Raw genomic sequence first — 27,192 nt, forward strand, 5'->3', positions numbered from 1 at the left:
TTGGCCAATGATAAGTTGGCTTGTAACATAACCCCCACAACGCCTGGTAACGGTTTCAAGGTGTGACCCGTGGTCGGGATATGCCTCCCGTGTCGGGCAAACGGATCATCGCCCCCCGTACCAATGACAGGGATATGTTTATCTTTGGCGGGGTGGATCTGGTGGATCGGGGTGGACCTGGTGGGGTTCATGCAAATTTCCATGGATGATCTTTACAGGGATGATCTTCCAGGGGGTTGACTATTTGCACTATGTAGTTAGCCTGACAAGCTAGTTGTATAAAACATTACATGGAGTAAATCTCTACATTCTGGAGATTTCCAGTGGGCCGGTCTGGCTGCAGCGTTCCTTTTTAATTCTCTCCAACTCCCGTCCTCATCTTCCGTTCTTTTGTCTGCTTTGCGAATTACCGACTTCGAAGAATGGCTAAGAATGTTGAGGCATGGACCTTGCTGTCCTTGGCTCTTTTAATAATTATCATACGTATAATGGTACGATGGAAGCTCGTTGGGCCAGCCAATTTCCAACTTGATGATTATCTTATGCCATTGGCGGGGGTATGTTGTTTCGTCTAATCTATTTGCACTATTGAAAGGACTACAACTGACCCCCATTGCTCTTTACTAGGTCTTTTTTATACTTGAAACAGTAGCGGCGTACCTTGTCGGTGCCAAATTCCAGGGCCTGACGAACAGCTACATGACGCCTGAGCAGCGAGCAGCGCTGGATCCTAATTCAACTGAGTGGTCCTATCGTGTTGCGGGATCTAAGATCCAGATTATTGGGTGGTCATTCTACGTGGCTATTCTCTGGCTGGTAAAATTCAGCTTAGCAGTCTTCTACTCTCGATTGACGTGCGCTTCATACATCACCTTGCACATAATGAACCAATGCGCTAAGCATATCATAGGACTGGTCTCCAACACCTCCCCACCCGAGTCCGGCTGGGATATATTATTTTGGGTGTGACATACATCGCAGCAGCGTTGTCACTGCTACTGTCTTGCCAGCCCTTCCATGCCTTTTGGCAGATCAATCCTGACCCCGGCAGTGAGTTATATCTCCATCAGATATAAGAGTCCTCTTATCTGACTCTGTCTTCACAGATCTCTGTCAGCCAACCAAATCCCATGTTTATGTCTTTGTCGTTGTCGTTCTCAACATTATCACGGACATCTACCTTCTCTCAATCCCGCTTCCCCTTCTTTGGACTGTCAACCTCAATCTGAAACGAAAAATCCCTCTCATGATTCTCTTTTCTGGTGCTACATTTGTCATGTTAGCGGGAATTATTCGTGCTGCTACGATTATGAAGGTTCGTCCCATACAATAATGCTATACCTGTATAGAAACATACGCCTATCACCTACCATACATCTGACACACTGATTACAGTCTAGCCCCGACGGAGCTGAGTCCGGCTCCCAATGGGCATGTCGTGAAACTTTTGTTTCAATCGTTGTTTCGAATCTGCCCATCATCCAACCACTTATTCGCAAGGGCTTCAGAAAAATTGGTCTCTCCCACGTCTTCAGTTCCTCGGGAGGAAAAACATCAGGACAGCCATACCCGCTCTCTAGCCGAGGTCTGCAAACTTTGACAAACCGTGGCGAAGGCGATACCAAAAAGGGCAAGACAAACGCTGCTGCGCCATCGCATATGCAGGCATCCGCATGGGGTAGCGATGAGCATATTCTAGCCGAGTCTGAGCCTACCTCCAAGGATATCACTGTTGTCTCGGAGACTGTCGTGCAGAGTGAACCATGGACTTTCCAAGAAGGCTCTGGGGTGGGCAATTCATCATCGCCCCCGAAGGAGTGGAACAGTCAGGTGTCGCATCGATGACAGCCACATTTTTAACATGACGTGTTGTATAATTGTAATTATTTGAGTTAGAGCCCTTGGTTAATACGGTTATATGGGCTCAGGTATATATCAATTAGTCGTGGGGTGTGCTTTTGTGGACATTGAACGGCGTTTGGAAATATTGGCGTCGATGCGCATTCTCTCTTTCTTCTTCCCTTTCTTTTCTCCATATACAACCCATAACATACTTTTCTTTCTTGCTGGAGATATACCATTCGATTCTCCTCAAAATTGAATCGCTACACAACTTCGTCTTATTGGTGCTAAATATTTTACAATCTATCGAAATCTGAGTCATGTATGCATTATGCCGCCGGGTCCAATGCAAATAACCCAGCAAACAGTCACTTCAATTGGTGCTTTATACCCTGGACTAGCCCGGGCTAGCCCGAACATGCAGGCCCCCGTCGAACATCAGCAACACTCTCTGTTTGACGGCAGCGATCCATTCCCCATGATGTACCTGTGTCTCATTCCATATTTGGCATATAGTATTTTCTCGAACTTCGATTGTTTCAGAAACAAACATCTTGCACTACATCATTTCTAAGATATACAGTAATTCCTTTCATTCAACCAATGAAAACATGAAAAACCCCACAGTTTCATTAACACAGACTTATCGTCACATGCGATATGTATTAAAGGCCCCGATCTCTATCACTGCTTTACAAAATCCGTCGCATGTTTCTTATACAAGGTACTAGAATCCAGGATCTCTCCGGTGGAAGACCTCACAAAGTCAACCTGCAAGTGCTGCTTATCCAAAAACCTGAGCGTACTATAGCTATAGTCATCGGCATACGCAAACTCTGTATAGGCAGGCTTGCTGCCAACAGAGCTCAAGCCCTCAACATTACCTGGGCCTCCAGCAACAATATACATGGGCGCCTTAGGGTCGGTCATACCGTTTGGATCGGCGGTTCCATTAACGACAGGTGCAAATCGTTGCGAGTTGTGCACGTGGCCAAAAACGCCGAGGTCAACACCGTACTTGTAAAACAGGCCCTCAAATGCCTCTTGGCAGGGGCCGCAAATGTTCGACGATTTTCCGGTTGAGTACCAGGGTCTGTGTCCGGCGACAACTACCCAGGGGGTGACAGTCCTGTCGACTGAGGCGAGATCAGCCTCGAGAAACTCGATCTGTTGGTTCGGACTTCCAAAGGGTCCGCCGTTCAATTTGGCGGAGCCGTCTTTGCCGCTTGGTGCTTTAGGAAAGTCTGTCTCGGTGTCTATCATTACGACGTGCGCCATGCCGTATTCAAAGGAATACCAAAAGGGCGGGTTTGAGAGAGTGCGGGCCTTTTGGGCCAGTGTTTGGGCCGTTGGGTTGGATGATGAGGAAACAAAAGACTGAGGCATAGTTTTCTCATATCGGTGCATGAACTCAGTGAAATTGTTTTGTCCTTTGGGGCAAAGGCCGTTTAAGTATGGAATTTCCGAGCAGTCTGCTTCGTGGTTTCCTGGGCTGGCCATGTAGAGCTTGCGGCCTGCAATTGGCGCAAGCTGATCGTAGAATTGCTCGATAATGGACTCGTAGGCTTCTTTGCCATCAAGCAGGTTTGCAAATTTGAGATACCAGTCATCTGCATAAGCGAAATCTCCTGGGTGGATGACAAGCTCGTAGTCGTCTACTGTTTTTGCAAGGCGACCAATCGTGGTGTGGTTTAGTTCTGGCTCGATGACTGGAATGGTGTCCTTTTTGCTGCTTTTGCTTGTGAAGCCATCTTTGCCGTAAACACCTAGATCAATGATCACGTCCATGCTGAAGGCGGTTTTATCGCCGGGCGCGCGAGGGCTAAGGAAATGGCCTACGGTCGAATTGGTGGATTCGATTTTATAATAGTAGGTTGTCCCAGGGGTTAGGCCTGTTAGGATGGCGACATTCGACCACGTCCGGGAGGGGTCGTAGGTAGTCGACGAAGATGAGCAAGCTTTGGTATCCAGGTTGCTTTCTGACAATCCATAAAGCACACAACTTTGCTTTAGCTGTTGAAAGGTGTTCCAGCCGACAGATACAGCTAGAAACAAACGAGTCAGTCCTCACTGAAGTTCACTATATCTAGCAGGGTTCTCACCATCAGGGCCATAGACCGCCAATCGCTGCTGAAATGGCGTAGTCAAGTCGGTCGGAATCGTTGGATAGCTAACGCCAGCAAAGACGTAGCCAGCCACCAAGGGCAGTAACTTGAGCGATAGAATTCCAACCATAGCCAGATAATGTAATTAATTATCCGAATGTGAGACGTCAGAGATATGCATTGAAATTGCACGATTGAGCTCTATATATAATTTTGTATCTCGGCGCAGGTACCATAAGCACACCATCTTCGCGTACGGGGGAATGCAAGCAGGACCAATCATGGTCGAAGGATAACGCACATCCTTCAGTCTGCAGATCGTTATTCTGCGATGTCAGCTCGATCCCTGATTTTTGTTGGGCACAAAAGTTCACCACAACAAGTTAGGATTAGTGCAGCTGCAATAGAGAACGAAAACTCGGAGATTGGTCAATTTCTGGCGACGGGCGGTTTAGGTGTCGGAAGGTATCTTATGGGCCGACCTGATTTAGTGTGCACGTGTGGAAATATGGTGGATCGGTTGGCTTTCCGGGGAAACTGGTCTATATTAATTAATTTGCGCATGTGATTGTTTTCTGAATAGAATTCCCATGTCGACTTGAGAAGCACACCTGTATATGATGTACAAAGGGTAGAAAACGAGAGTCAAAAACTGGTCACGATGATCACCACTATCTGAGCAGAACTTGACCAAGTTTGTGCCGAGGATGGCACCCGATCTTTGTGCAAAGTTGTCTCTTATAGCTTGATATTGCCAAGCCTTGCCAAACTTCCAGAATATGTAACTCTATTCCAGACAGGGGACCTACCAGGATCTCTAAAAATTTGGAATGTGGGCTCTTAACTTTGTTTCGGACCGTATATATATTCATTATCCAGGTAGTGTAGTCCAGGCCTGAGAGCCCTTACGGGGGTTGCACGATGGATCGTTCCTGGGCTGATGCGTTGAACCGAAAAGTCCAAGACCTATGTGGGTTGGGTCCTAGGTCGACATCTTTGACTCTTACGGTTGTCACAATCTGTTTAGGGTATGAAATAGAGAGACCAAGGAGGAGGAATAAGGATTGATCCATTGTCTGAAAGCAAAGCAGGACGGATGCAAATATCATCAGTTTCTACAATATATCAAGGACAAAGAGCAGAGCAAAGAGGGAGAGCAACTTGAACAGCCACAGACAGAACAGAACAAACAAGCCAAACAGGCAAACCAAACAAACACTATTTTGTAGCCTGACAGTTTAGGCAGCAACGCCAGAGTCTCACGTGGTCCATTTCACTTGGCATGATTATGAGCTTAGATAAAAAAAAAAAAAACAACAAAAGTGAGGTCTGATCTCAAACTAGGAGATGTCAGGCGTTTGAGCACAATGGGCTTGTGACAGCCGACTGCAGCAGAAGAAAGTGGGATGTCTTACAACACCCGAAGCATGGTGTCTAACCACACTGGATATTCTCTACGGCCAACTGAAGAACCAAATCCCATTCATCATTGATCAATGACCGACCTTTGCCTCCCGCTCCCTTTCCTTTTTTTTGCTCCAACAACTACAGTAGTGTTCTGATATCTTGCGATGGTCAGGGAGATGTGACTTTTGCCACAACCAAATATCTGCTACAGATGAAGATCAGCCACACATCTCATCAGTCATCATATCCTGCATCCTCGCTACCAGCACCATTGGCCAATCGAGCGGACAGTAGCCAGTATCACACCTCGACGGCTAAACCTGAGTACAAGATCGCACACTGATATACCCAAGGTATCTACCATATTGATACAGAGGCACCCCAACTGTCCAAAGATTGGACAAGATAAGCCTCCTCCTTGACCTCGCCAAGGAGCCCAACTCCCAGGTGTTGGGCCAAGAAGCTTTCTTGGCGAGGACCAATCCCAGGCACCGTCCAGTGAATGGGTAGTGGCTGGCGAACTAACTTTCTGCTAAGCAACACTACCCACCCGAGTGTGAGTTGAGGAGACCAAAAGACAGTCTCAATGGAATTCTCTAGTGACTTTATTAGAGCCCTCTGACTAATTTGCAGGTGGATCGGGTGGGCCGTTTGATATTATCGGTACGAGTTCATGTGACATTTGGCGGCATGCAAACGCCGATAGGTAAATCCATATGCCGATCTTGGTCACCGATTGGGAGAAAGTTTCATTGTGGATCTTGTAGCAGCTTCAGGAAGCGGTTGCCTCGCAATTTGCCAGTGATTTCTGGTCATTATGTACTTACTATTGCTCGGCAGTGGCCATCACCTGGGGAAGCGATTCCCCGCCCCCACGTTCTTTTCCAACCCCACACATATCAGCATCCGACCTCCAGGGCTACGACTAGAAACGACATAGGCTCTATCCGTACAGAGTAGACCGAGGGAATATGGTTATTACATCACATCGTGGCCGCCTTCGGCAATTCAAAACCGAGGGCGCGCCTTTCCCACCCTCATACGCTATAGATATTACGTATTGAGGGTCATACGCATGTTTGAATATTGTTCAACTATCTCAGTGGAACATGCTGGTTTAATAGGTACTCAAGTCCCGGGTGAACTCGGGAAGAAGGTTGAGCCAGAATAGATCCATCGGCTTTTATATTGTAGCCCGTGTGAACATCAGTTGTCGGAGATTGTCCGACTTCATTACGGCCTGAGAGCCGAGCGATCAACTTTTCTGTCATGCTTATTGTGTACTCATCATCTTATTCATTTGCCTAGGTGCCGTCGTCAGCATAAGTACAGGGGAATCCACCAGAATGCAAGTTGTCGGGTTACCCCATGCTGCGTACCAGGATAGTTTCCGTTAGTGTACATGGTCAGGCAAAGTCACCACAGTGGGTTAACATCCCCGCAAAATTACATTCCACCAATGTACTTAATCCACCAATGGCAATTGTGCCCAGCTTCGATTGCCAGTTGCCGCCTCTCGAAGCCGGGGCTCTATATTGTACTAGTCGCCCTATATACTGTTGCTGCTACATAAATATTCTCTGGCATTCCTTCCCGATTACACCTGTCAATACTGATCTCGATTTTGGCATTTTGGTATGGAGGACAAAAAGGAAAAACTTCCAGATGTACTGGGGGCACAGAGTGATAATGATGTCCAGCATATAGAGGAAAACCTCAAAGTCTCGGTGGCAGGCAAGATCAATCAAGGAGAAGATAGTGAACTGTATCTTGAAGCCATTCAAAGATACCCTAACGATGAGGCTATCGACAGAGAAGCGGAAAGAAGGTTGAAACGCAAGCTTGACATCCGCCTCCTTCCACTTCTGGGCATATGCTACTTCTTCTATGTATGTTGGTGGGTTCAAATTCGCTTTTTCAGGCCACAGCTAACGCAACCTGTCTCTAATAGTATGTTGACAAAACGACACTTTCCTACGCCGCGATCTTTGGCATCAAAGACGATCTCCATCTATCCGGTTCAGAATACTCGTGGCTATCAAGTATTTTCTACTTTGGATGGCTGGCTTGGGCAATCCCATCTAATCTTCTCATGCAACGAAGCCGGATGGCTTGGTATCTCGCCTTTAACATCTTCATGTGGGGCGTGCTTCTCATGTGCGAGGCTGCATCGCAGAACTTCGGCGCGCTTGCAGCATTGAGGATAATTTCTGGAGCGTTTGAGGCAATTGCCGACCCTGCTTTCATGCTCGTTGTCTCTACATACTATACCCGTGCTGAGCAACCATGGCGTATTTCGGCATACTATCTATGGAACGGTATTGGTATTGCCGGTGGCGGTCTGATTGGTATGTTTCATTTCATTCATTATCACTTCATTGAGTAACAAACACCAATTGCGTTTCTTAGGTTATGGAATTGGCAATATCAAAGGTGGTCTTCAATCTTGGCGCTACGAGTTCCTCATCATCGGTGCTCTTTGCGCTGCTTGGGGGATTGCAATCGGCCTCCTGTTACCTAACTCACCCTCAACATTTTGGGGTTTCAATCGTGAAGAGAAGCTCCTGATGATTGCCCGACTGCGATCTAATCAGACCGGTATTGAGGGACGAAAAGTTAACTGGGGTCAGGTCAAAGAGGCGTTTCTCGATTATAAGACGTGGCTATTCACCATCTTGGGCTTCCTTGCCAACGTGCCAAACGGCGGAATATCTAACTTCTCTACTTTGGTCATTCAAGGCCTCGGGTTTGACACACTCAATACTGCACTTCTCGGCATACCCCAGGGAGTAATCGTCGTCATTTGGATTGTCCTTGGAGGATACGCCAACCAATACATGCCGAAGAATAGCCGGACTCTAGTCTGCGCACTGTTCATGGTTCCGACGATTGCGGGCGCCCTCGGTTTCTTGCTTGCCCCAGACAATGCATATGTTGGCCGACTAATCTGCTTGTAAGTCAATCTAATTAATCGTTGCCCCAACCCTTGTCTAGAAAAAGCAGTAGCTGACTGATTCCTCCCTATCCAGCTATCTCACTGGATCATACCAAGCATCCTTCGTGATATCTCTCTCCCTTGTTACTTCCAACACTGGTGGACAGTCCAAGAAGATGATCGTATCTGGTATGATCTGGTTCGGAGCATGCATTGGCAACATTGCTAGTCCCTTCTTTTACAAATCTGAGCAAGCACCGGCATACCCCTTGGGTATCGGCTCTCTGTTGGTTGCCAACTGCCTTGAGCTCATACTTTTCTTTGTTCTTCGTTATGCGTTTATCTGGGAGAACCGACGAAAGGAGAAGATGCGCGAGGAATTGCGGGAGAGAGGGGCCGAGGCTGAGCTTATGGCCGATTCCACGGCCTTCGCTGATCTTACTGACGCGCAGAACCCGAATTTTGAGTACGTATACTGATAGATGGATGTCACGTTGGGAATTTGCGCTATGAGATGATGAGTTCAGCCCTTGATCGGGAGTGTTGGCGCAGACAATGTGACTGTTTGGAATAGATAGATAGATAGATAGATAGATTTATATCAGCAGCGTGGAAGTACCCGGAATATTCGCATCATTGCCACATCTGCGATGGTGTATAGCAGCTGTCATAGCGATGATACATATTCCCTATCCCGAGTGATTACCACTGAATTTCTCTAGACCTCACCGCTTGATTCATAGTTTTGACCTTATCTTTTTTTATCAATGAAGTAAGTTTGTTAATTCATAGGGCCTTATCCATACAGCCTGAACTCTACCATATCACTATAGTAAAATATATAGCCCCCAAGCTATCTCAGCCATGTGGTACTTCGATGACCGGCTCCATAATAAGCAAGAGTAGTGAATTATAAAACCTACAAATGGGCCCGGATCCCAGGTCCATAGCCCAGCCCACTGCCCAATCGTAGGGGTGTTGTAGGCTCCCGCTATAGCTCACTACTAATATGTTATAGTCGCTGTATTCTAACCTTCCACTTATTAAACAGTCTTTGTATTCTAACAATATAATGATAGTAGCTATATAAGGGTATGTCTTGATTCAAAACAAAACCTGGCCGATAGAGGTCGAGATATCGCGGAAACATGGTGCAAATTCCGGTTAATTAGCAGTACATTGTAGTTTACACCAATGGGATTGTTATGAACGCTAAACCTCTTCTGTATGCCCAGGCCTCGAACTCCTACGGAATCGAGACTAGCGGATCCGATGCAGCTTGACAATCTCATCGTCCATTCATGCATAGGACCTCCATCCCGGTTGCATCGAAGGAAGGGATCTCAAATTTGAATTGTGTTCAAACTACTCCCCACTCCCCACGGAGTACTTTTATGGGGCCTTCCACAGTTGGTGGAACCTCGGGTAATTTCCACTTTAGATTGGATCTGACGCTGCTGATTGGTTCAAAATTGCGAAAACGGACCTCGGGAAGTAGGTAGGTACCTAACCATCGAAGTAGCCGTGGAAGTAATCTTGGAAACGAATAAACACTCAAATCTCACTTATGGCGATCGCACTTAATCCAAAGTCAACTACGGAGTCTTTGAGTGCGAAACTCAAGACGTGCTGCTAAATATGATGCTGGAACGTTCCTTGGTGAGTTAAAAGAGCTGCCCACACTGAATGGGTTTATTGGAGCCTGGTTGGCCTAGGAGGGTGATACCGCTAAAAATGATATCCTGGCAACCCTCGCCTTTGTGTCCCAGGGATGTGTCTTGCGGCAGGAAGATGCGTTTGGAACTCGGTTTCTGGGCCCCTCAGTAAGGCTCTTATTCATGACACGCCATGGGAGGGGGACGACGGGTATAGATATGGGAGTGGATACAAATCCCTGATTGTTTTCACGGGAGTGACAGGCGTCTTCGGTGGTGGGAGTTATATTGCAAGGCGTATGAAGTGGTTGTGAACTCTGCCACGTTACTTTTCAGGGTCTACGGTCCTGTTGAATATTGGTGGATTGTGTGACATTCCTAATACATCAAAGCCTGTATGTTCTGCTGCGAACGCTTATACACTATCCTAGGGAAACGAAAATGTAGCCCAAAATATACTGAGCACAGCTCCTTGACGATTTGAACCCTCACAACCGGGATTATAAGCAGGGTGGTAAGCACCCGAACAAGGTCTCAGGCCACTACTACCCTGAAAGCAACATCCGGGACTTGATGAAACGAGTACCAAGTTTCACCAAATTGCCGAACTTGGATAATAGTCAGCACCGCTTAGTCACAAAGATGAAGCGACACAGATTTCCATTTCGGAATATCCACATATTTGGTCTTGACCAAAATCTCCGTCGCTAAAACAGCCTTGTCAAATATATCAATCTTCTTATGGCCAATACTTGTACCATTCGAAAGAAGTTTGAAAGTCACATCTGCGGCACTGTTGGCATCTTGGTTCTCAAGGATCTTCGCATGCACCTGGTATGACCGAATCACTTGGCCGTTCGTTTGGTCCTCCATCAACACAATGCGGTCAATGTTGGTAGGTTTTTCAAGCTTGATTATATACTCGCCCTTTTCATTGGATGAGTGGGCAGCCTTCCCCGCGACAGGCTTGCCATAACATGAGTTGATGAAGTCCCCTAATTCCTTGTAGCGGGCTGCGTGTTCTTTTGAGATAGCTCCACTTCGATCAGGGGACAGATCTAGCTCAAGGATACAGTTTCGACCGACAGTCTTATGGTAGACACCGATCATCTCTTCCAGAGACCTCAATTGTTGATCAACGCCGAAAAACCACCGATCATCGGTCTGCAAGGTGGTGTCGCATTCAGCAGGGCAAAAATACGGGCTCGTATGATCTCCGCCATCATTTGTTAGACCACTATAACAGTCAATCTCGTTTTCAGCCTACTCAGAAGATTGGGTTTGCATACGTAGACCAGTTTTCCTCCGGTGCTTCCCCAAGTTCTGTTCCGATCCATCGAACTGGAATGAATGTTAGAGCGCTATTCCACCCCAGGGGATCCAATCATTAATGCAACTTACTTGGGTTAGCCGAAACGCAAGTCCCGTCCGTGTCACATCCATTGAAAATCACCGCCTGGGGCTGAGTTTCTTGTAAAAGCGTCTCGATCTTATCTTTCTGGTCGCTGCTGTAACCTCCATCAAACCAGATCTTATAGAGCCAAAGGAGCGAAATAATTAGTAATGTAAATCACGTATCACCAGTAGCTCACTCATACCTCGGTCAACATGCCATAGCTCTTCCACAATTCACTCAATTGGTCATAGACGATTTGGTCGTATGTACCATTCGTGATATTGACTTGGCCGGGAGCCCAAGTGCCGGCACGAACATCTGAATCCTGCACATTTAGGTAATTGTTCACGACAACGCTATAGTAGAACCCATGCCCAATGTTGTACTTTTTGGCAGAGTCCACAAAGCTCTTGACGACGTTCTGGCCATGGACCGGTGACTGGGCGATTGTATAATTGTATGGGACAGTCTGATTTTCCCGATCTTGGAAGGTCACTTCACTAGGCCAGATGGCAAAGCCACAGTTATGCTTAGCGACAAGGGTGGCATATTTCGCGCCTAGGGCAGCAGCCGAGTCCATCCACCCATCGGTATTGATAGAGGTTGGGTCAAATAGAGAGATGTCAGGGACAAGGTCAGGGACCTCATTACAGCCATCAATGTCAAGATAGGTTGCTATTTCATAATGAATCAGAACTCCAATCTCCTTGTCTTGCAACGCCAATTGCTCCTTTGTTGGAAGTGCAATCTTTGAACCATCGATCGGAGAAACGCGGAACTTGGGCTGATAGGAACCGGCCAACGCGCCTGTTGCCACGCATATGCCCGTCAATATATTAATGATGAGTCCCATGGTTTGATGAGGTTGTTGAATACCAGTATCAAGTGTGTTCGATCCCGTGTCAGATATTCTGAGCTCATGGCTCTATCGCCCACATCATATATAGCATCCTCAATGTAACATATCAAATATATCCCTAGGGTAGTATGAAGAACATAAAGAACTAAAGTTAAAGTGAGATCGACATCAATCATGCCATAGTAGTTACATCGGTATCTTGATCTCCTCAAAGTTGGCCACAGATTGTATCTTCAACAGAACTTATCTTTAGCCGTTCATCTTTGAGATTGGTGGAATTTGAAAATATGCCAGGGGATCTATCCAGTGTGGTAAAGGTTTTCCTGATATGTTACCTGTCTCATTCTGATGCGGGGTGCATGTATGCTGTAACGTCACACTGCACAGTGATAATACTTCATTTCAACTGAACTATTTGCCGGCGATCACGTAGTAGCACTCTTGCAGGAAATTATCAAGACCTATAGGATTGTGATGGTTTGGACGTGCGCTGACTTGGGTGATTACCCTTAAGTTATATTGTACGGAGGTTTAATTTTCCAGTAAAGGCCCTGCCGAATTTAGCCGTCATTTCATCCACTTCATGCATGATGTTCACTATATAAATTGTACTTATCCTCTTGAAAACAAGAAGTATTGCTGTAAGGCAAAGACTGAATTTGTACGGTGCTATCACTGGAGAATTTTGGAGTAAGGAACTTTTATTCAATGTATGGACAATGCGTTTTCACACAATAGACAGAATAGACAAGAAATGAACGAACCAAAGAAAATAACAAAGGAAGGTACAGAAAAGTAGCAAGAGACAGAAAGATCTATGTACATGATTGCTGTTTGGAACAGCAAGCAAGGAAGGATGAGATGTGCCAAATCACTGGAGGAACTGCTGCAGGGATACATTTTGGCCGCAAAGATCCGCAATTTGGTCCACCAGGGCTGTAATCTCCGAGGCAATTTTCTGTGCTTCGGCCTCGTTGAAGACATCCGTGTCATACATGATAGTGAGCTTGTTCCGGTTGTTGAGTGCCTTGGCAACCTCCACGACCAGGGCATATGGCTGGTACATCCGAACCTTTGACTTAGCCATGACCAGCCACCGATCAGCCTCGGACTCCTCGTTTGCAGCAGGCTCGAATGGCTGGTAGAGAAAAAGGCATCGATTGCTGGCAGTTTCCCGTGATAGATTGGCAGCATTGAAGATTTCATGTAGACCAACATCACCGTGCTCGGTGATTCCCCAGAAGATGTCCTGGACGCTTTCCAGGTAGTCGCCGAGGGCGCTGTGTGGATCGACTTGTGCACGGACCGGTAGGAAGTTGGCCAAGGTACCATTGATGGTCTGAGGGTCGACATCCACCATGTCCACATTGCGACCGCTGAGAAGATAATCAAAGCTGACATCGTTCTGACCACTTGCGCGGCAAAGCCAGAGTTGGTAGGCAGCTTGGAAGAGAATGGGGACGGTGACTCCCTGTCCGCGAGCCACAGATTCAAAGTTCCGCGGGATGATCTCCCGGATGGCAGCGGTGATCTTGGGGCTCTGCGCCTGGGGCCAGGTATAATGCTTGCCTTTCATTGTCTCAGCCCAGAATCGCAGTGATTCCTCCTTATCTGACTGGAAGATAAAGTTGGCGAAGTCCTTGAACTCTCCATGACTGGGGATTGGCGTGCCTCGGCGGATGGCGGCAAAGTGATCATCAAATGTGCGAAGCAAGGTACCGTCGTAAGCAGCATGGTTCATTTTGATGGCTACATCCCAGGTGTTGTCGGAATGCAGAAGAATAGCATATTTGATGAAAGGCTTTCCGAATTGGAAACGCTCATTCCAGAATTCCTCGATGATTTCCGACTGCTGCTCCTCGCTATCGCAGGAAATGATGGGTACCTCCAAATTTGCGTGCTTCATGACGACACCTGCCCACTGGGCTTCCGAGGTGCGAAGCCAGGTGGTGCGCAGAATGTCATTGACCTCCGTCAGACGACTGGTGTTGTGGATCCAGTCTTGATAACTGGCGGACTCTGGCATTTTGCGAACGGCCATCAGCACCCACATCTGGTCAGAACGGTCACCTTCTTCGAGGAACTGGACTTGTCCTGGAGGCGATGGGTACACTTGAAATAGTTAGCCAAAATCATGTACGGATAAGACCCGAAAATACGGCAGGTATATGCTCACCATATTCAACATTATCACCGATCGACATGCCATGCTCGCGAATAGCATCAAGCACACTGTCCGGGGCAGTGTAGCTCGGCTTCAGTACTTGAGCACCTCTTGTGTCAGGACGCATCATTGATGTGAGATTCTCCAAGACCGGGTTCTTCAGTATATCCTTGACACTGAGAAGATATCCAGCACTGCGAGCAACACTAGCCAGGCTGATGGCTGCAATAGAGTCGCCGCCCAGAGATAAGAAATCTGCTTTCTTTCCGATGCCAGATGAGGGGAGACCAAGAACCTTAGACCACATGTCTTGCAGTTTTGACTCTTCCTCGGTCTCCACGGGAACAACCTCATGTTGCGACCCGTCACCCTCGAAGGAGTATTGGCTGATGGTGAGTGTGTCCAGCTGCTCGACCCACTTGGTGAGAAGCTTCCGATCGGTCTTGCGGGAGGGCATTTTGGGGAAGTCTCCGACTGGAAGGATATATTTAGGAATCATGTAGTGAGCCAGGGTATTGAGACCCGCTCGCAGGTCCTTGGCAGCAGCCTGGTGGTCATCAGCCTCTTGGATTTCACAGGAACCAGCGGCGAAGATGCAGAATGCAACGAGTTGCTTCTTGCCGTTGTGGTTGACTGCTAGCACTGCCGCTCCTTGAACCAATCCAGTCTTCAAGATTGCTTGTTCAATCTCAGTCAACTCAATACGATGGCCGTGAATCTTGACCTGGTTGTCTTTCCTGCCCAAGCACTCCAACTCACCACCAGGAAGCCATCTTGCCAGATCGCCGGTTCGGTACATGCGGTCGGTGCCCAATGTGTTTTCCAAAAAGACAGCCTTGGTAAGGTCCTCACGGTTGACATACCCGTCAGTAACCTGAGGCCCAGCCACACAAAGCTCACCAACCGAACCATATGGAACCATGGTAGTACCATCAGGGTGCAGGATGAAGGCCATGACTGTTGGGAATGGTACACCGATGTTGCTTGGACGACCGCTAGGATTAACCTCTTTGGTTGTGATCACCATGGAGGTCTCCGTAGGGCCGTAGACGTTGAGGATGCGATGCCCTGGACTCCAGCGAGCAATGACATCTGATGTGAGGGGCTCTCCACCAACTATCAGTGTTTCGAAAGAGGGCACCTCACTGGGCTCAAGCAGCTTTGCGACAGTTGGTGTGAGGATAGCTTGCTTGGCTGACAATGCGTTGATAACTCCTGGAAGGTCGGACTGCATCTTGTCAGGAGGCGCCATGCATAGGGTTCCACCGGTGCTAAGAGTGTTGAAGATATCCTGCACCGAGGCATCGAAAACATAGTTAGCAAACTGGAGGGTTCTCCACTCGCCAGAATGTCTGCTTTCAGCAATAGCCATGCTGACGACAGCCGCAGCCGCAGCGCGGTGGGGTACCTGTACTCCCTTTGGCATGCCCGTGCTGCCGGAGGTGTAAATAATGTAGGCAGTGCTGTCAGGAACGGTGTGGACCACAGGAGAGGATGCAGGGAACTGGTCGATCTCTGGCGTATCGATCCGAGCGATGTTCAGGTTGGGAATCATAGAGAACACATCGGCATGCTCGGCTTCGGTCAGAATCGTTCGTGCCTTCACATCGTCGATGATGAACGAGTTACGGTCCACCGGGTTGTCCGGGCTCAGTGGCACATAGGCGGCGCCAGCTTTCATGACACCGAGGATTGCAATAATGGTATCAATGGACTTCTCCAGCATCAGAGGAACAGAGTCTCCTACGCGCACTCCCATGTTGACCAGATAATGTGCAACACGATTAGCACGGGCGTTCAAGTCTGCATATGAAAGCTGGGTTGCTCCATCCCAGTCGATAGCATGGGTATCGGGAGATTCTCGGGCGTGATCCTCAAAGCTCGCATGCAAAAGCGAAGGACGGGGCACATGTAGAGTCTTCCTGTTTGAGATCTCGTTGTACAAAAATTCAGTCTCCGCCTCTCCAATGATATCTAGGGCTGAGATGAGTTTAGTTGGGTTCTGCATGAATACCCGGAGCACCTTTTCGTAGGACTCAAGAAGGAACTCGACACGTCGAGGCTCCATCTTTGATGAAAGCTTCATCACAAGTGCCTCGCCATCATTTTCAACATCCAAGTTGGTGAACTCGGAGTCCCAGGTGGAGCGATCCCCGTATCGCTGGAAGATCTGATTGACTTGATCCCCGTCATGATCTTTCACCAGGATGTTCACCATTGAATCGAAGCCACTCGCTACTAGGTTTCCAGCAGCGAGCGCATTGCGCATACCATGCTGGGAGTGCTTCAGAATTTTGAACAGATTCGCCTGTACAGTTTGGGCTAGCTGAATGAGCGTTGTCTCGGGCGCCACATTCACCTTCTGAGGCACAGTAGTCAGGGTAGGGCCATCGAGGCGGTCTACATCAAGCACAGGAACGTCACGGCCGGAGAGTGTGGTTGCGAATATCACATCAGCATGGCGAGTGTGGTTCGAAAGAACAATGGCCCATGCTCCATACAGGACGGCGCCTAGTGAGAGCCCATGGAGTTGAAGCGACTGGCGAAGAGGACCCTCGGGAAGCTTGCGTTGGGCCACGGTTGTTTGGTCCACCGGCACGGTGTTGATGACACTCGGTTCCGTATTGGTAAGATACGTTCTCCAGAAACGGTCATGTTCCACTGGGGATGTAGACATGTTGTGTTTCACAAAGTGTTTAAACTGTGGCCGTGGGCGGATTTGAAGACCCAGGTAGATTTCTGCAACATCCTGGTAGACGAAGCGGTGCGACCAGTAATCAAACAGGGAGTGGTGCATGGTGACAACAAGGACTTTCTGGGAGACGACAGCCACTCTGAACAAGGGGCCGGAAAGAGAAAATGCCTGTTTCTTATCATCTGCAAGATATTCTGCAAGGTCTGCCGTAGTCTCCACCCAAGGAAGGGCGATATCTTTTCGGACCACTTGGAGCAGGCTGCGGCCCTGGGGCTTAAACGATGTGCGGAGAATATCGCTCGACTCAAGCACAGTGCTGAAGCTCTCTCGCAACTTGCGAATGTCAAGACGAGCTACATCCCAGGTCCTCTGGTAGGAATACATTCCCTGGTCCTCGCCCAAGCTAGCGAGCAGGCTCTCTTGCAGAGGAGTGGCTGGATAAGCATCACTGATGTTAGGATCGGCATGAAGTTCCTGCTGCACTTCGAGGTCCCGAACAAGGGCAAATGGCTGCAGTTCATCGCTGCCATCTTCCACAACTGTCACGAGAGACATTGTTTCCTTCAAGGTGGCGTTTCCAAGTACATCCCCAAGATCGATGGCTATGCCGCGTTTCCGCAACTCCGAAGTGACCTTGATGCCTTCAATGGAAGTTCCACCCAGCGAAAGGAAAGCGGTGTCACGATGGATGGACTGCTTAGGAAGAGCAAGCACATCGGCCCAAACCTCAGCGATAAGCTGCTCAATTGGGTCGGTGATGGCCTCGAAAGCAGCATCTGAGGCACCCGCTTCAACCAGGCCCTCCCACCCTTTAGCAAGTGCTTCACGTTCAATTGCGCGAATGTCCACTTTTCCATTTCCATTGGCCGGAAGTTTAGACATCTGCATCCACAGGGAAGGCACCATGTAAGCCGGCAATTTCTGCTTGCTGTGGTCTCGCATCGAGGAAACCATTTCGCTCCACCGGTTACCGGGAGCGGGGACGATAGCTGCCACTAATACAAGTCGTTCTCGCATCTCAATGGCAACGGTCGCACAACTTTGGACAGCTTCGTGCTGGGATAGAACTCTGTTGACCTCAGCTGGATTGACCTTCTGTCCATTGAGCTTGACTTGGAAGTCCATGCGACCCAGGATCTCAATAGAAGTGTCAGCGTGGATCCTAGCGACATCACCAGTCCGGTACATTCGTCCCACGCCGAAGGGATTTTCTGCAAAAGCGGCTGCAGTTGAATTCTTAGAAGCAGTGCTTGAGGCGAGGTAGCCCAGTGCTAACTGCGGCCCTGCCAAACAAAGCTCACCGGCGACGCCCATCGGGGTCAGCTCAGTGGTACCGGGTTTCAAGACATATGCCTGCGTGGTATCTGTGGGGCGTCCGACGATGCCAGGGTTGCTGCTACGAGAGAGACGCTTTCCGAAGTTCAGTTGGGCACATTCGCTCAGGCCAAATGTGTTCCGAAGATCGACATGATCGGCCCAAGTGGTAACTAGTTCACGAGAGATGCTCTCGCCCACCAGCGTGACCTGCTTAAGGTCGGGTACGTCACTAGGCTCCATGAGAGAGAGCGCTGATGGCGTAATTCCGAGGGCATCTACCTGCATGGTGCGGATGGTTTCAGCTAGGCGCGTCGTCAGCCTTTGCTTGCCGGCTAAGAGGAGAGTGCCTCCATGCGTCAGGGTCGAGAGCATCGTCCGTTGTGCAGCGGAGAAAGTTGGGTTGTAGAAGAGCAGCCACCGCTGTTTGCCATTCAGGGTATGGTAGGCCATTCCATTTGTGGCGGCTCCATGAGTGACAACTGCGCCCTTTGGCATGCCAGTCGAGCCGGAAGTGAACACCACGTAGCATGGATCCTCACTGCCAATGCTGATATCCAGGTCTGCAGACATTTCTTCTGTACCTGTCGTGAGCATGTAGTCTTCTATTGCGAGAGCATTGAGATATGTAGATGCATAACGACGGCTCGTCAGGATGACAGTCGAAGAGCAGGTTTCAATGATTTGACTGTTCCTTTCAATGGGCCCCTCTGGATCAAGCACCGTGTATGCTCCTCCCGATTTTAAAATTGCGAGTAGGGCGACAATAAGGTCGGGAGAGCGGTCGAGACAGACTGGGACCACCTTGCCTTTCAGTGGAGGCAGAGTGCGCGCCAGCCGGTTTGCGCGAGCATTGAGCTCCTCATAGCTTAGTGGGTTGTCCTCCTCAAACTGCACCGCAGCAGCTTCGGGACTTCTCACGACCTGTTCCTCAAACAAACGCGTGATAGTAGAAGTTTGGTGCTGGCGAGCCAGCGCCTTAGCCGTATGCACCTGAGCCAACTTTTCTTCCCGCGAGCCTAGTTCGACATCCTCCAGGCGAGTATGAGGAAGGTAAAATTTGTTCAGCGCACTGTAAATGGCATGGGAGAAATGTGACAGGAGCAGCTGGGCATCTGCAGTTGCGGTGAGGGGTGAATGGCACAGGGTCAAAGTGATGACACCGGTACCATTAATGAACATGGCCAGAGGAAACGGCGCCAATTGACCAGCCAGTGTCGGTCCATTCGGATCAGGGGAATATCTTAGAACTGACTCGATAGGCTTCGCGAGATCTCGGGATAGAGCGTCGTATCCCAAGTAGGCATGCGGGGATGCTGACTGATGGAAGCTGGTGAGCCGGTCGGACAGCCCGACGAAAGTCTCCTCGCTGGACACCGACAATCGGACGGGATAGGTATGGTCAAGGTAGCCTACACAGGAGGCGGCATCCGGGAAGCTCGCATCGCGTTCCACAGCCGCGAAGAGTACATCACTAGCGCCAGAGTGGCAGTGCAAGACATAGGCCCATAGGGTCTCGAAGATGAGTTTGCGTGGCAACCCCGAAGCATGCTCAATCTGAGAGAGCCCTGGGTGGGAATTGTCATCGAGATGGAGGCGAAGGGCCTGGCGGTCTGGAGCCCGACTCACGTCTGAAAGACCGGTCTCCCAGGGGAGAGCGACGGGTGGCACAGCACCGCTAAGCTGAGCCTTCCAGAAGGCAATACTGCTGGCCGTGTCTTTCGTCTCCTTGAGGAAACGCTGGTATGCTGCCAGCGGGGTGTGCTCTGGCAAGGGCAAACCGCAGTAAAGCATAACGAAATTCCGCTTGATGATCTCAAGCGAGGTGCCGTCAACGGCTGCCCGCCGGGCACGGAGTGTCAAGTAATAGCTACCGCTGCTGGGGTGGCGACAGACAACCAGCTGTGCCAGATCATCATCCGCTGGGGCATCTGCTAGCGACGAGTTGGATGAAGAGACATTGCTGCCAATAGGCTTAGTATCCCAGTGGATTTCAGGGGTGCGATACACAACCCGCTGATACGTCTGGCCGGATCGGGGATCCGAACGGAATACCGTACGTAGCCCACAGTCTGTATCTGTATTAGGTATTTCGGATTCGGAATCAAGTGGGGCAAGGTAGAGACTCACGGTGGGAGCAGAGCTGCGTCCAGCTCGACTGAATTCGATTCACATCAGGGACAGACTGCCGAGGCAAGATCAGGCTGATCTTACACCAGGGCATTTCGTCCGATTCAAGGATTTGGCATTGGGCGGGGGTCGCCGGCCATTCCACCTCCAGGTCGCTGCCCTGGAGTAGGCCTTCAAGATTGCCCAAATTCTGATCGTACAATACTTCAGCATGGCTGAAAGGATCAGTGGACATGAGGTCCATGGTGTTCAGCTGGATAAGGCTCATGATGATGATTTTTTTAAAAAAAACTTTTGTTTCTAGCACGAAAAAAGAAGAATCGAGAAATTGTTTCTCAAGTGCTAAATGCTTTTGCTGATCTCGTTTTTGAGTGTTGATGGATGGAATATCAGACGCCTCCGTGACCGTTCTTTATAGGCTTCCTTCATCATGATTAAAGCCATCAAGCATATCACCTATTCCCGTGGCCAGGAAGGTCTCCGTGCCATGCGTTGCGCCATCTCCTTTCGTTCCTCGCAGCCATTCGACTTTCGCATTCTGGGTTACGTTGCGACTCCGTTGGATCCAGGTCCGGAATAGATGGATCCAGATCATCAAGTTAGTATGTAAGGCCCGGAAACTGTGAGTGCGCCACTCCAAGCATGTAAAGCATGCGGAACGGGACTGACGATCAACATTGTAACCCCCAATATTATTGACGTCCGTGTGGGGAACGCCACTATGGGATTCCGGACGCGCGCTTCGACGTCTCGGAAAATTTCTTGTGACGATTGGGTCTGTGCCGACACAGAAGGGGGTTCTCCGGAGTGATTATGCCAAGAGTTTGAGAATCAAACCAGGGAGAGGAGAGGCACGGCGCGCCGGAGCGGAAACATTGTGGGGCCAGGTGACCCGGAAACCTGACTAACCCCCAAGGAGCAACAACGAAGTACCGGGATCGATTCTTTCTGGTCATACTGCTCTGTGACTGCGTGCCATCATGCAGATAAATCACTGCAGAAGCAAACGTATAAAGGCCCCCGGACCTATCCCCTGAAGTCCAATTCAACAGCAATCAGCCCCGATCACCACAATCAACTGTTTGAAAAATCCAAAAAAGGCACGGTTCCTCATTCTTCACACAAGTTATCGACTCCATTTCATCGACGTTAAAACTTCTACTTTATCATCATGACTACCTGGGAAAATCGCGACGTCACCAACAACCACCTCCTACCTTATGTTGACTCCGCAAAGGCTCCGGAGGAGGTCAGCGCGGCTCTGAGAACACTTCCGTTCGAGCGCAACATCTTCAAGGTAAATTCTCACATCGTGCTCCATACTTTCGTAATTGGTAATGAACTAACAGTCCCCAGCTTATCGCCAATGCGCCTACCTTTTTCCCAACCTTCATGAAACTTCTAACTTGTGCGTGGTCTCCCCAGCGCAGCTTGCGCTCAAAGGACTGGCAACTGGTGGTCTTGCGCACCGCATCCCTGCTTGATGCACCGTACGAGTGGGATGTCAATGAGCCCGTGGCCCAAGTTTTCGGGTACACCGAAGCCCAACTGGCCTGCCTCCGCTCTGGGGACTTGAGCTCGACAGAGCTCTTCTCCGATCGCCAGCGACTGATCAGCTCGGTGGTCGAAGACCTTTGCCTGCGCGATCGTGTCAAGAAGGAAATAGTACTCAAGGCCAAGGAGGTCCTTGGAGATGAGGCTTTGATGGATCTGTTCTTCACCCAGTCAATCTATGCGTTCCTCGCTCGCACGATGAACAGCTGCCTGATTGACTTTGATGAGCCGATTCCAGGATTGTTGGATACACTTCGGAAGTACAACGCACCCATTATCGAACGGGAGAGCGCCTATACAGATTAGGCCGGATTTAAAACCGGGGGCCAACCCATTGAGGTGTATTTAGATTCAGTACTTCTTTAACCATTCCATATACCTGTTCACTTCATTTTCACATAAGTAACGCTGTGCCTAGTATTTTGCGGTACAATTCCGGTAACTTAAAACATCAGATACCATGCGAAGGGTATCACCTAGACAGTGAACATGAATGAAAATTTCACTACATTCTTTTCCAAATAACTCCGTTGGTCTCGGTTTTCTTTGCTTGCAGTTATACGTATCATCGGGCGATACCATGGTCCACGGGACATGTAAAAATGAAATGCTAAGAGATGTTACAATAGACAGGCAGGCTCTCACAGTACAGTCACAATGGGGTTACAATACAATACGGTCAAGAATGTCAGTTTGGAACTTTCGAGGCATCCAAGATGTTACTATTTTCTTTCTTTTCTTCACCTCATAGTACTTTTGGAGGCATTGATATATTTTTAATTAGTAGTTTCAATTGTCCAAATCAAAAGTCTGTGGTACGATATATTCTTGTTCACGGGCTGCTATTTCGACATTTTCATCGACATTTTCAGACCTCCGCAAAGCCCTTTTAGGGGGTTCAACTAGCGTCTTAAAATAAGTGTATGCTGGCTCTTTTACTCATTTTTTAGCGTGAAATTTTTTTAAATTCATAATTGTAATAACTATATGAGTATATATTTATTAAAAATAGAATCAACCTGATAGAGGTCGGGATATCCAAGAGATGTTGATATAGTTGTCACTATATATATTAGATCGTTGCGCGAGTCGAGTATTAACACTCTCCTTGTGAACCTCCATAATCTATAAGAATTTTCAATGGCGCCTTTTCTCACACGTTAATACGTAATTGATCCATTTGACTATCAATTTACTGTATATCAATTCGAATAATAAAGTATCACCCCGAGATAAAGGCGAGAAACGGGGTCTAAATTGGGCATCATCATCAGTCATCAGAAGTTATATCCAAAGGTATAGAAAAGTCTCTTACACAAAGTATGTTTTTTCCACTTTTTCTGCCGCCTACCTACAGACTGGACAGGGGGCAAACTATCTTGGAGATATTGGGGAAGAATTACTGATAAGCCCACTGAAAAAGTCGAGACCCTTGTAAGACATCATAAGGCCGCAAAAGCGGTCATCTACTCTTATATATAGCATAGCAATCAAAAAAGTCGCCCTTTTCGGAATATCTGTATTGCCTAGTGCCTTTTAGGCCCTAGTCAAGCCCAGTGGGCTTTCAGGCTCTGCGGATGTCTAGTATAAACTCTATACTCTCGATTGCAAAGATTCGCTTCATCGGCAATGTCATTGAAACTTATTATAGGCTTGTACTTGAGGAGAATACAAAAAGGATAAAACAGAGAAACTCAGAATTGCACGACATGCTTAGTGCAGCCAACAGGCGGTGCTACCTTGCCACTGACCCTGCTCAGAACCGACTGGACCTTCTTCTCGAGACATCCACCATCCTCCTCTACCCAATCCACGCGACTGATTACTGGTGCTATGATCTTGCCCTCTTCAAAGAGGTCAGTGAACCACGAGAGGAGGTCAATCTGCGCGGCCTCTGTGTACTGACTCAGCGCTTGGGACAGTCTGAAGTTTTTGAAAGTGATTTGCTTCCAAAATATGAGTTCCTGGCTCAGCACTAGTTCCCCGCCGGCTCCTCCCAGCGACCCATAATTGATGAAGGTAGCCCCGGGGGCGAGCATGGCAGCGAGTCGTTGGCCAGATTGCCCAAAGACTGCATCCAAAGCGAGAGTGATACGCTTCCCGGCCGCGATCGCGGCTGGGCCTTCTTTGGCGAGTTCAGACTCAGTTACAACCACACGTGCTCCCTGATTAAGAAGTGACTGTCGTGTGGCTTCAACATCATCACGGTCTCGAATCACACATAGACTCGGGCAGCCCTTAAGGAGTGCAAACTGCACCACCATACGCGCAATCCAACCTGTTGCGGCATTCAGAACGACCCAGTCTCCTGGAACAAGGGAGGGACAGCTCTCTAACAGAAGGTATGCCGTTGAGCATCCCGTCTTCAATAAGCTGGCAGTTGTAGGCTCCAGACTTTTTGACACTTTCAGCAAGGCAGTCGCGGGAACAACGGCTTCCGTGCGCCAAGTTCCCAAGCCATGGGCGCGTGGGATAACATGGTCTCCGGGCTTTAACGCGTCCACATCCGTGCCGACGCGTTCAACACGAGCCACCCCATCGTATCCTGGGATAGGTTCATCGTTATAGCGATAATGTGGTTGAACGGGATACCGGCCGGCAATCACCAAAAGATCCTGGGGGTTCACAGGAGCAGCCAGGAGCTTAATCAGTACCGAGTCCGAGGGGATTGGGGTGTCACCTACCGCCTCATGGCGGTAAATCCGGACGACACTGGCGGGTTCTGTCGACTGACGCTGAAATGTGACTGTTTGAGCGGACATATTATCGGGTCAAGGGCATGTATTAGACCGGATATAACAAAGGACTGATGCGACGTCCCACCCAAGAGTGACCCCATGAGTGACTCCGACCATTTTTATAATGACCATTGCAATGTTATCTCCTGATAGAGGAAGATACCATGATGGCGTTGGAGGATTTCAAAGCATTTCCGGGATCCACAGGATATCCGGGCGAATCAGCAACGTTGAGCCCTTTGACTCCACACTGTTTCCGCCGGAGATCCTCGATCTTGGCATAAACATATCTCGGAGAGGACGAAGAGCTGCAAATTTGTCTTGCCCTGCATCGTGTTTCCGGGTCCGCCCCGTTCGTCTGCACCGATATGATCTGTAATCAATCAACTCCCTGTCGGGAATATGTACGCTGGAGCAGATCGTTGGTGGTCGAATCGACCAGGGGCATCATGGTGATAAATACCTCCTGATCCGCCAGCAATTGAACTTATCATTACACCCATCTCAGCCACAATAACCAAGACAAAGGCAGAAGTCTATAACTCATAAAAGGGTTGAATCTCAGATTGACAGATCAACAATTGCCACCATGAAAACCGAACAACCAAATGAATCTTCACGCTCATCGTGTGAGCCACCCTCGGAAACTTCGCTCGAGAAGCCACCATCTCCAAGAGATGTCCACGGTGTTAAGGTGAGATAATGCACCCTCCATGCTTGTTGATCCCTCGCTAACTCTATATCGACAGTGGGCTTTAGTGGTTATTGCGTTGCTGTCATCCTTGTTCTTGTATGCACTTGACAACACAGTGGTGGCCAATGTTCAGCCAAAAGTCGTTGAAACCTTTGGCCACGTAAGCCTGGTTCCTTGGCTGGGTGTTTCTTTTGCTCTAGCTTCCGCTGCCACGACCTTAATCTGGTCCAAGGCCTACGGCACTTTCTCCGCAAAGAAGCTTTACATCGGAAGCACAGCCGTGTTCATGGGTGCATCGGCTCTCTGCGGTGGTGCTCCAGATATCAACAGCTTTATCGTCGGTCGTGCCATTGCAGGCGTTGGTGGCTGTGGGATGTATATGGGTCTGTTAACTCTGATGTCGGTGACCACAGACAACGTTGAACGTCCCAAATATCTCAGCCTGACTGGGTTCATCTGGGGTGTCGGCACAGTTCTGGGGCCAGTAATTGGCGGCGCCCTTGGTGACAGCAAGGCAACCTGGCGTTGGGCATTTTATCTGAACCTGCTAGTCGGGGCGGTCGCAGCACCAGTTTACTTCATCCTCTTGCCCGACTTCAGACCTCAGAAGGATGTGCCCATTCTCAAGCGCTTTGGCCAGATTGACTACATTGGAGCGTTGCTATCCATTGGTACTTTCCTATGCTCGATTATGGCAATGAACCTCGGCGGAGTTTTGTGGACATGGAGCAGCTCGAACAGCATCGGCCTCTTTGTGGGCGCCGGTGTATTGTTCATCCTGTTTGGGATTCAACAAAGCTATACCATCGGAACCAGCCTTGAGGACCGCATGTTTCCCATGCACTTTTGGAAGAGCCGTACCTTGATTGTTCTCTTTTTTACCATGAGTGAGTATCACATGCACTTTCTTCACAACTCCGGCGCAAAGCCTAACTGAGTACAGTGTTGGCGACCTTTGGTAGCTTCATCGGCATCTATTACTTGCCCATCTACTACCAATTCGCTCGTGGAAGCACGGCCGTTGAGACATCTGTACATCTCCTGCCCTTTATCCTACTCCTAGTCGCCTTCAATCTGATCAACGGGCAATACATGGGCAAGACCGGCTATTATTACCCTTGGTACATTGCTGGAGCTGCTCTCGAGTTGATCGGCGGTGTTCTCCTCTGTAAGTCTTCCGTCTACTCACCCCCATCTATCACGAAACAAACACTCACAGTTCACGCCATACAACAGACACCGTGGACGAACACACATCTGATGCCAAGATCTACGGTTACACTATCATCCTTGGTACCGGTGTCGGCTGCTTCTGCCAAGCCGGATTCGCGATCGCACAGATGAAGGTCAAGCCTGAGGAGATCCCCTACTGTGTGGGTTTTATGACGGTCGGCCAGATGATGGGAATCGTCTTCGGCACTGGTATCTCCGGCGCTCTGTTTGTCAACTACGCGCAACAGGCCCTGGCAAAGGTATTCCCAAATGCCAGCGAGGACGAGCTCTCGGACGCCATCTCAGGCGTGGGCAGCCAGCTCCTCCGCTCTGCAAGCTCCGAGGAATATGCTGCGGCCATCCACGGTATCACTGAGGCGATCCAGTGTGCTTACGTGCCTATCATCGCTGCCGGAGCCATTTGCTTGGTCTGCAGCTTGCTGATGAAGCACGAGAAAGTCTTTGTCACAGGGGCCTTCTCTTGAAAATTCT

At 49.0% G+C, this 27,192-nt stretch overlaps 8 protein-coding genes across 8 annotated transcripts; 4 read left to right on the forward strand and 4 right to left on the reverse strand.

Moving 5' to 3' along the window:
* Nucleotides 1-422: 422 nt before the first annotated feature.
* On the forward strand, nucleotides 423-1,845 carry N7500_001974 (uncharacterized protein; the record flags this gene model as incomplete). Its single annotated transcript, XM_056673120.1, has 5 exons — nucleotides 423-557; nucleotides 628-854; nucleotides 911-1,050; nucleotides 1,107-1,315; nucleotides 1,396-1,845. 5 exons carry the CDS (start codon nucleotides 423-425, stop codon nucleotides 1,843-1,845), a joined length of 1,161 nt encoding a protein of 386 aa, XP_056536639.1.
* A 681-nt stretch (nucleotides 1,846-2,526) lies between these two features.
* N7500_001975 (purple acid phosphatase family protein) lies at nucleotides 2,527-4,077 on the reverse strand (the record flags this gene model as incomplete). The annotated part of the gene is made up of 2 exons (XM_056673121.1): nucleotides 2,527-3,887; nucleotides 3,945-4,077. 2 exons carry the CDS (start codon nucleotides 4,075-4,077, stop codon nucleotides 2,527-2,529), a joined length of 1,494 nt encoding a protein of 497 aa, XP_056536640.1.
* Nucleotides 4,078-6,991: 2,914 nt separating this feature from the next.
* N7500_001976 (Major facilitator superfamily domain general substrate transporter) lies at nucleotides 6,992-8,768 on the forward strand (the record flags this gene model as incomplete). Its single annotated transcript, XM_056673122.1, has 4 exons — nucleotides 6,992-7,243; nucleotides 7,306-7,702; nucleotides 7,764-8,307; nucleotides 8,384-8,768. The coding sequence occupies 4 exons, from the start codon at nucleotides 6,992-6,994 to the stop codon at nucleotides 8,766-8,768; spliced, it is 1,578 nt and encodes a 525-aa protein (XP_056536641.1).
* A 1,806-nt stretch (nucleotides 8,769-10,574) lies between these two features.
* Nucleotides 10,575-12,193, reverse strand: N7500_001977 (Glycoside hydrolase family 29; the record flags this gene model as incomplete). Its single annotated transcript, XM_056673123.1, has 4 exons — nucleotides 10,575-11,181; nucleotides 11,234-11,285; nucleotides 11,346-11,475; nucleotides 11,543-12,193. 4 exons carry the CDS (start codon nucleotides 12,191-12,193, stop codon nucleotides 10,575-10,577), a joined length of 1,440 nt encoding a protein of 479 aa, XP_056536642.1.
* Nucleotides 12,194-13,070: 877 nt separating this feature from the next.
* Nucleotides 13,071-20,770, reverse strand: sidE (nonribosomal peptide synthase SidE; the record flags this gene model as incomplete). The annotated part of the gene is made up of 3 exons (XM_056673124.1): nucleotides 13,071-14,311; nucleotides 14,376-20,444; nucleotides 20,503-20,770. 3 exons carry the CDS (start codon nucleotides 20,768-20,770, stop codon nucleotides 13,071-13,073), a joined length of 7,578 nt encoding a protein of 2,525 aa, XP_056536643.1.
* A 903-nt stretch (nucleotides 20,771-21,673) lies between these two features.
* Nucleotides 21,674-22,362, forward strand: N7500_001979 (uncharacterized protein; the record flags this gene model as incomplete). Its single annotated transcript, XM_056673125.1, has 2 exons — nucleotides 21,674-21,799; nucleotides 21,859-22,362. The coding sequence occupies 2 exons, from the start codon at nucleotides 21,674-21,676 to the stop codon at nucleotides 22,360-22,362; spliced, it is 630 nt and encodes a 209-aa protein (XP_056536644.1).
* Nucleotides 22,363-23,750: 1,388 nt separating this feature from the next.
* N7500_001980 (MDR family NADPH-dependent oxidoreductase) lies at nucleotides 23,751-24,818 on the reverse strand (the record flags this gene model as incomplete). Its single annotated transcript, XM_056673126.1, has 1 exon — nucleotides 23,751-24,818. One exon carries the CDS (start codon nucleotides 24,816-24,818, stop codon nucleotides 23,751-23,753), a length of 1,068 nt encoding a protein of 355 aa, XP_056536645.1.
* Nucleotides 24,819-25,383: 565 nt separating this feature from the next.
* Nucleotides 25,384-27,185, forward strand: N7500_001981 (uncharacterized protein; the record flags this gene model as incomplete). Its single annotated transcript, XM_056673127.1, has 4 exons — nucleotides 25,384-25,488; nucleotides 25,544-26,375; nucleotides 26,432-26,656; nucleotides 26,725-27,185. 4 exons carry the CDS (start codon nucleotides 25,384-25,386, stop codon nucleotides 27,183-27,185), a joined length of 1,623 nt encoding a protein of 540 aa, XP_056536646.1.
* Between the last annotated feature and the right edge of the window lie 7 nt (nucleotides 27,186-27,192).

Source organism: Penicillium coprophilum, assembly GCF_028826855.1.
Source record: "Penicillium coprophilum strain IBT 35676 chromosome Unknown utg000002l_segment0_segment0, whole genome shotgun sequence".
In the NCBI taxonomy this organism is placed as follows: Eukaryota; Fungi; Ascomycota; class Eurotiomycetes; order Eurotiales; family Aspergillaceae; genus Penicillium; species Penicillium coprophilum.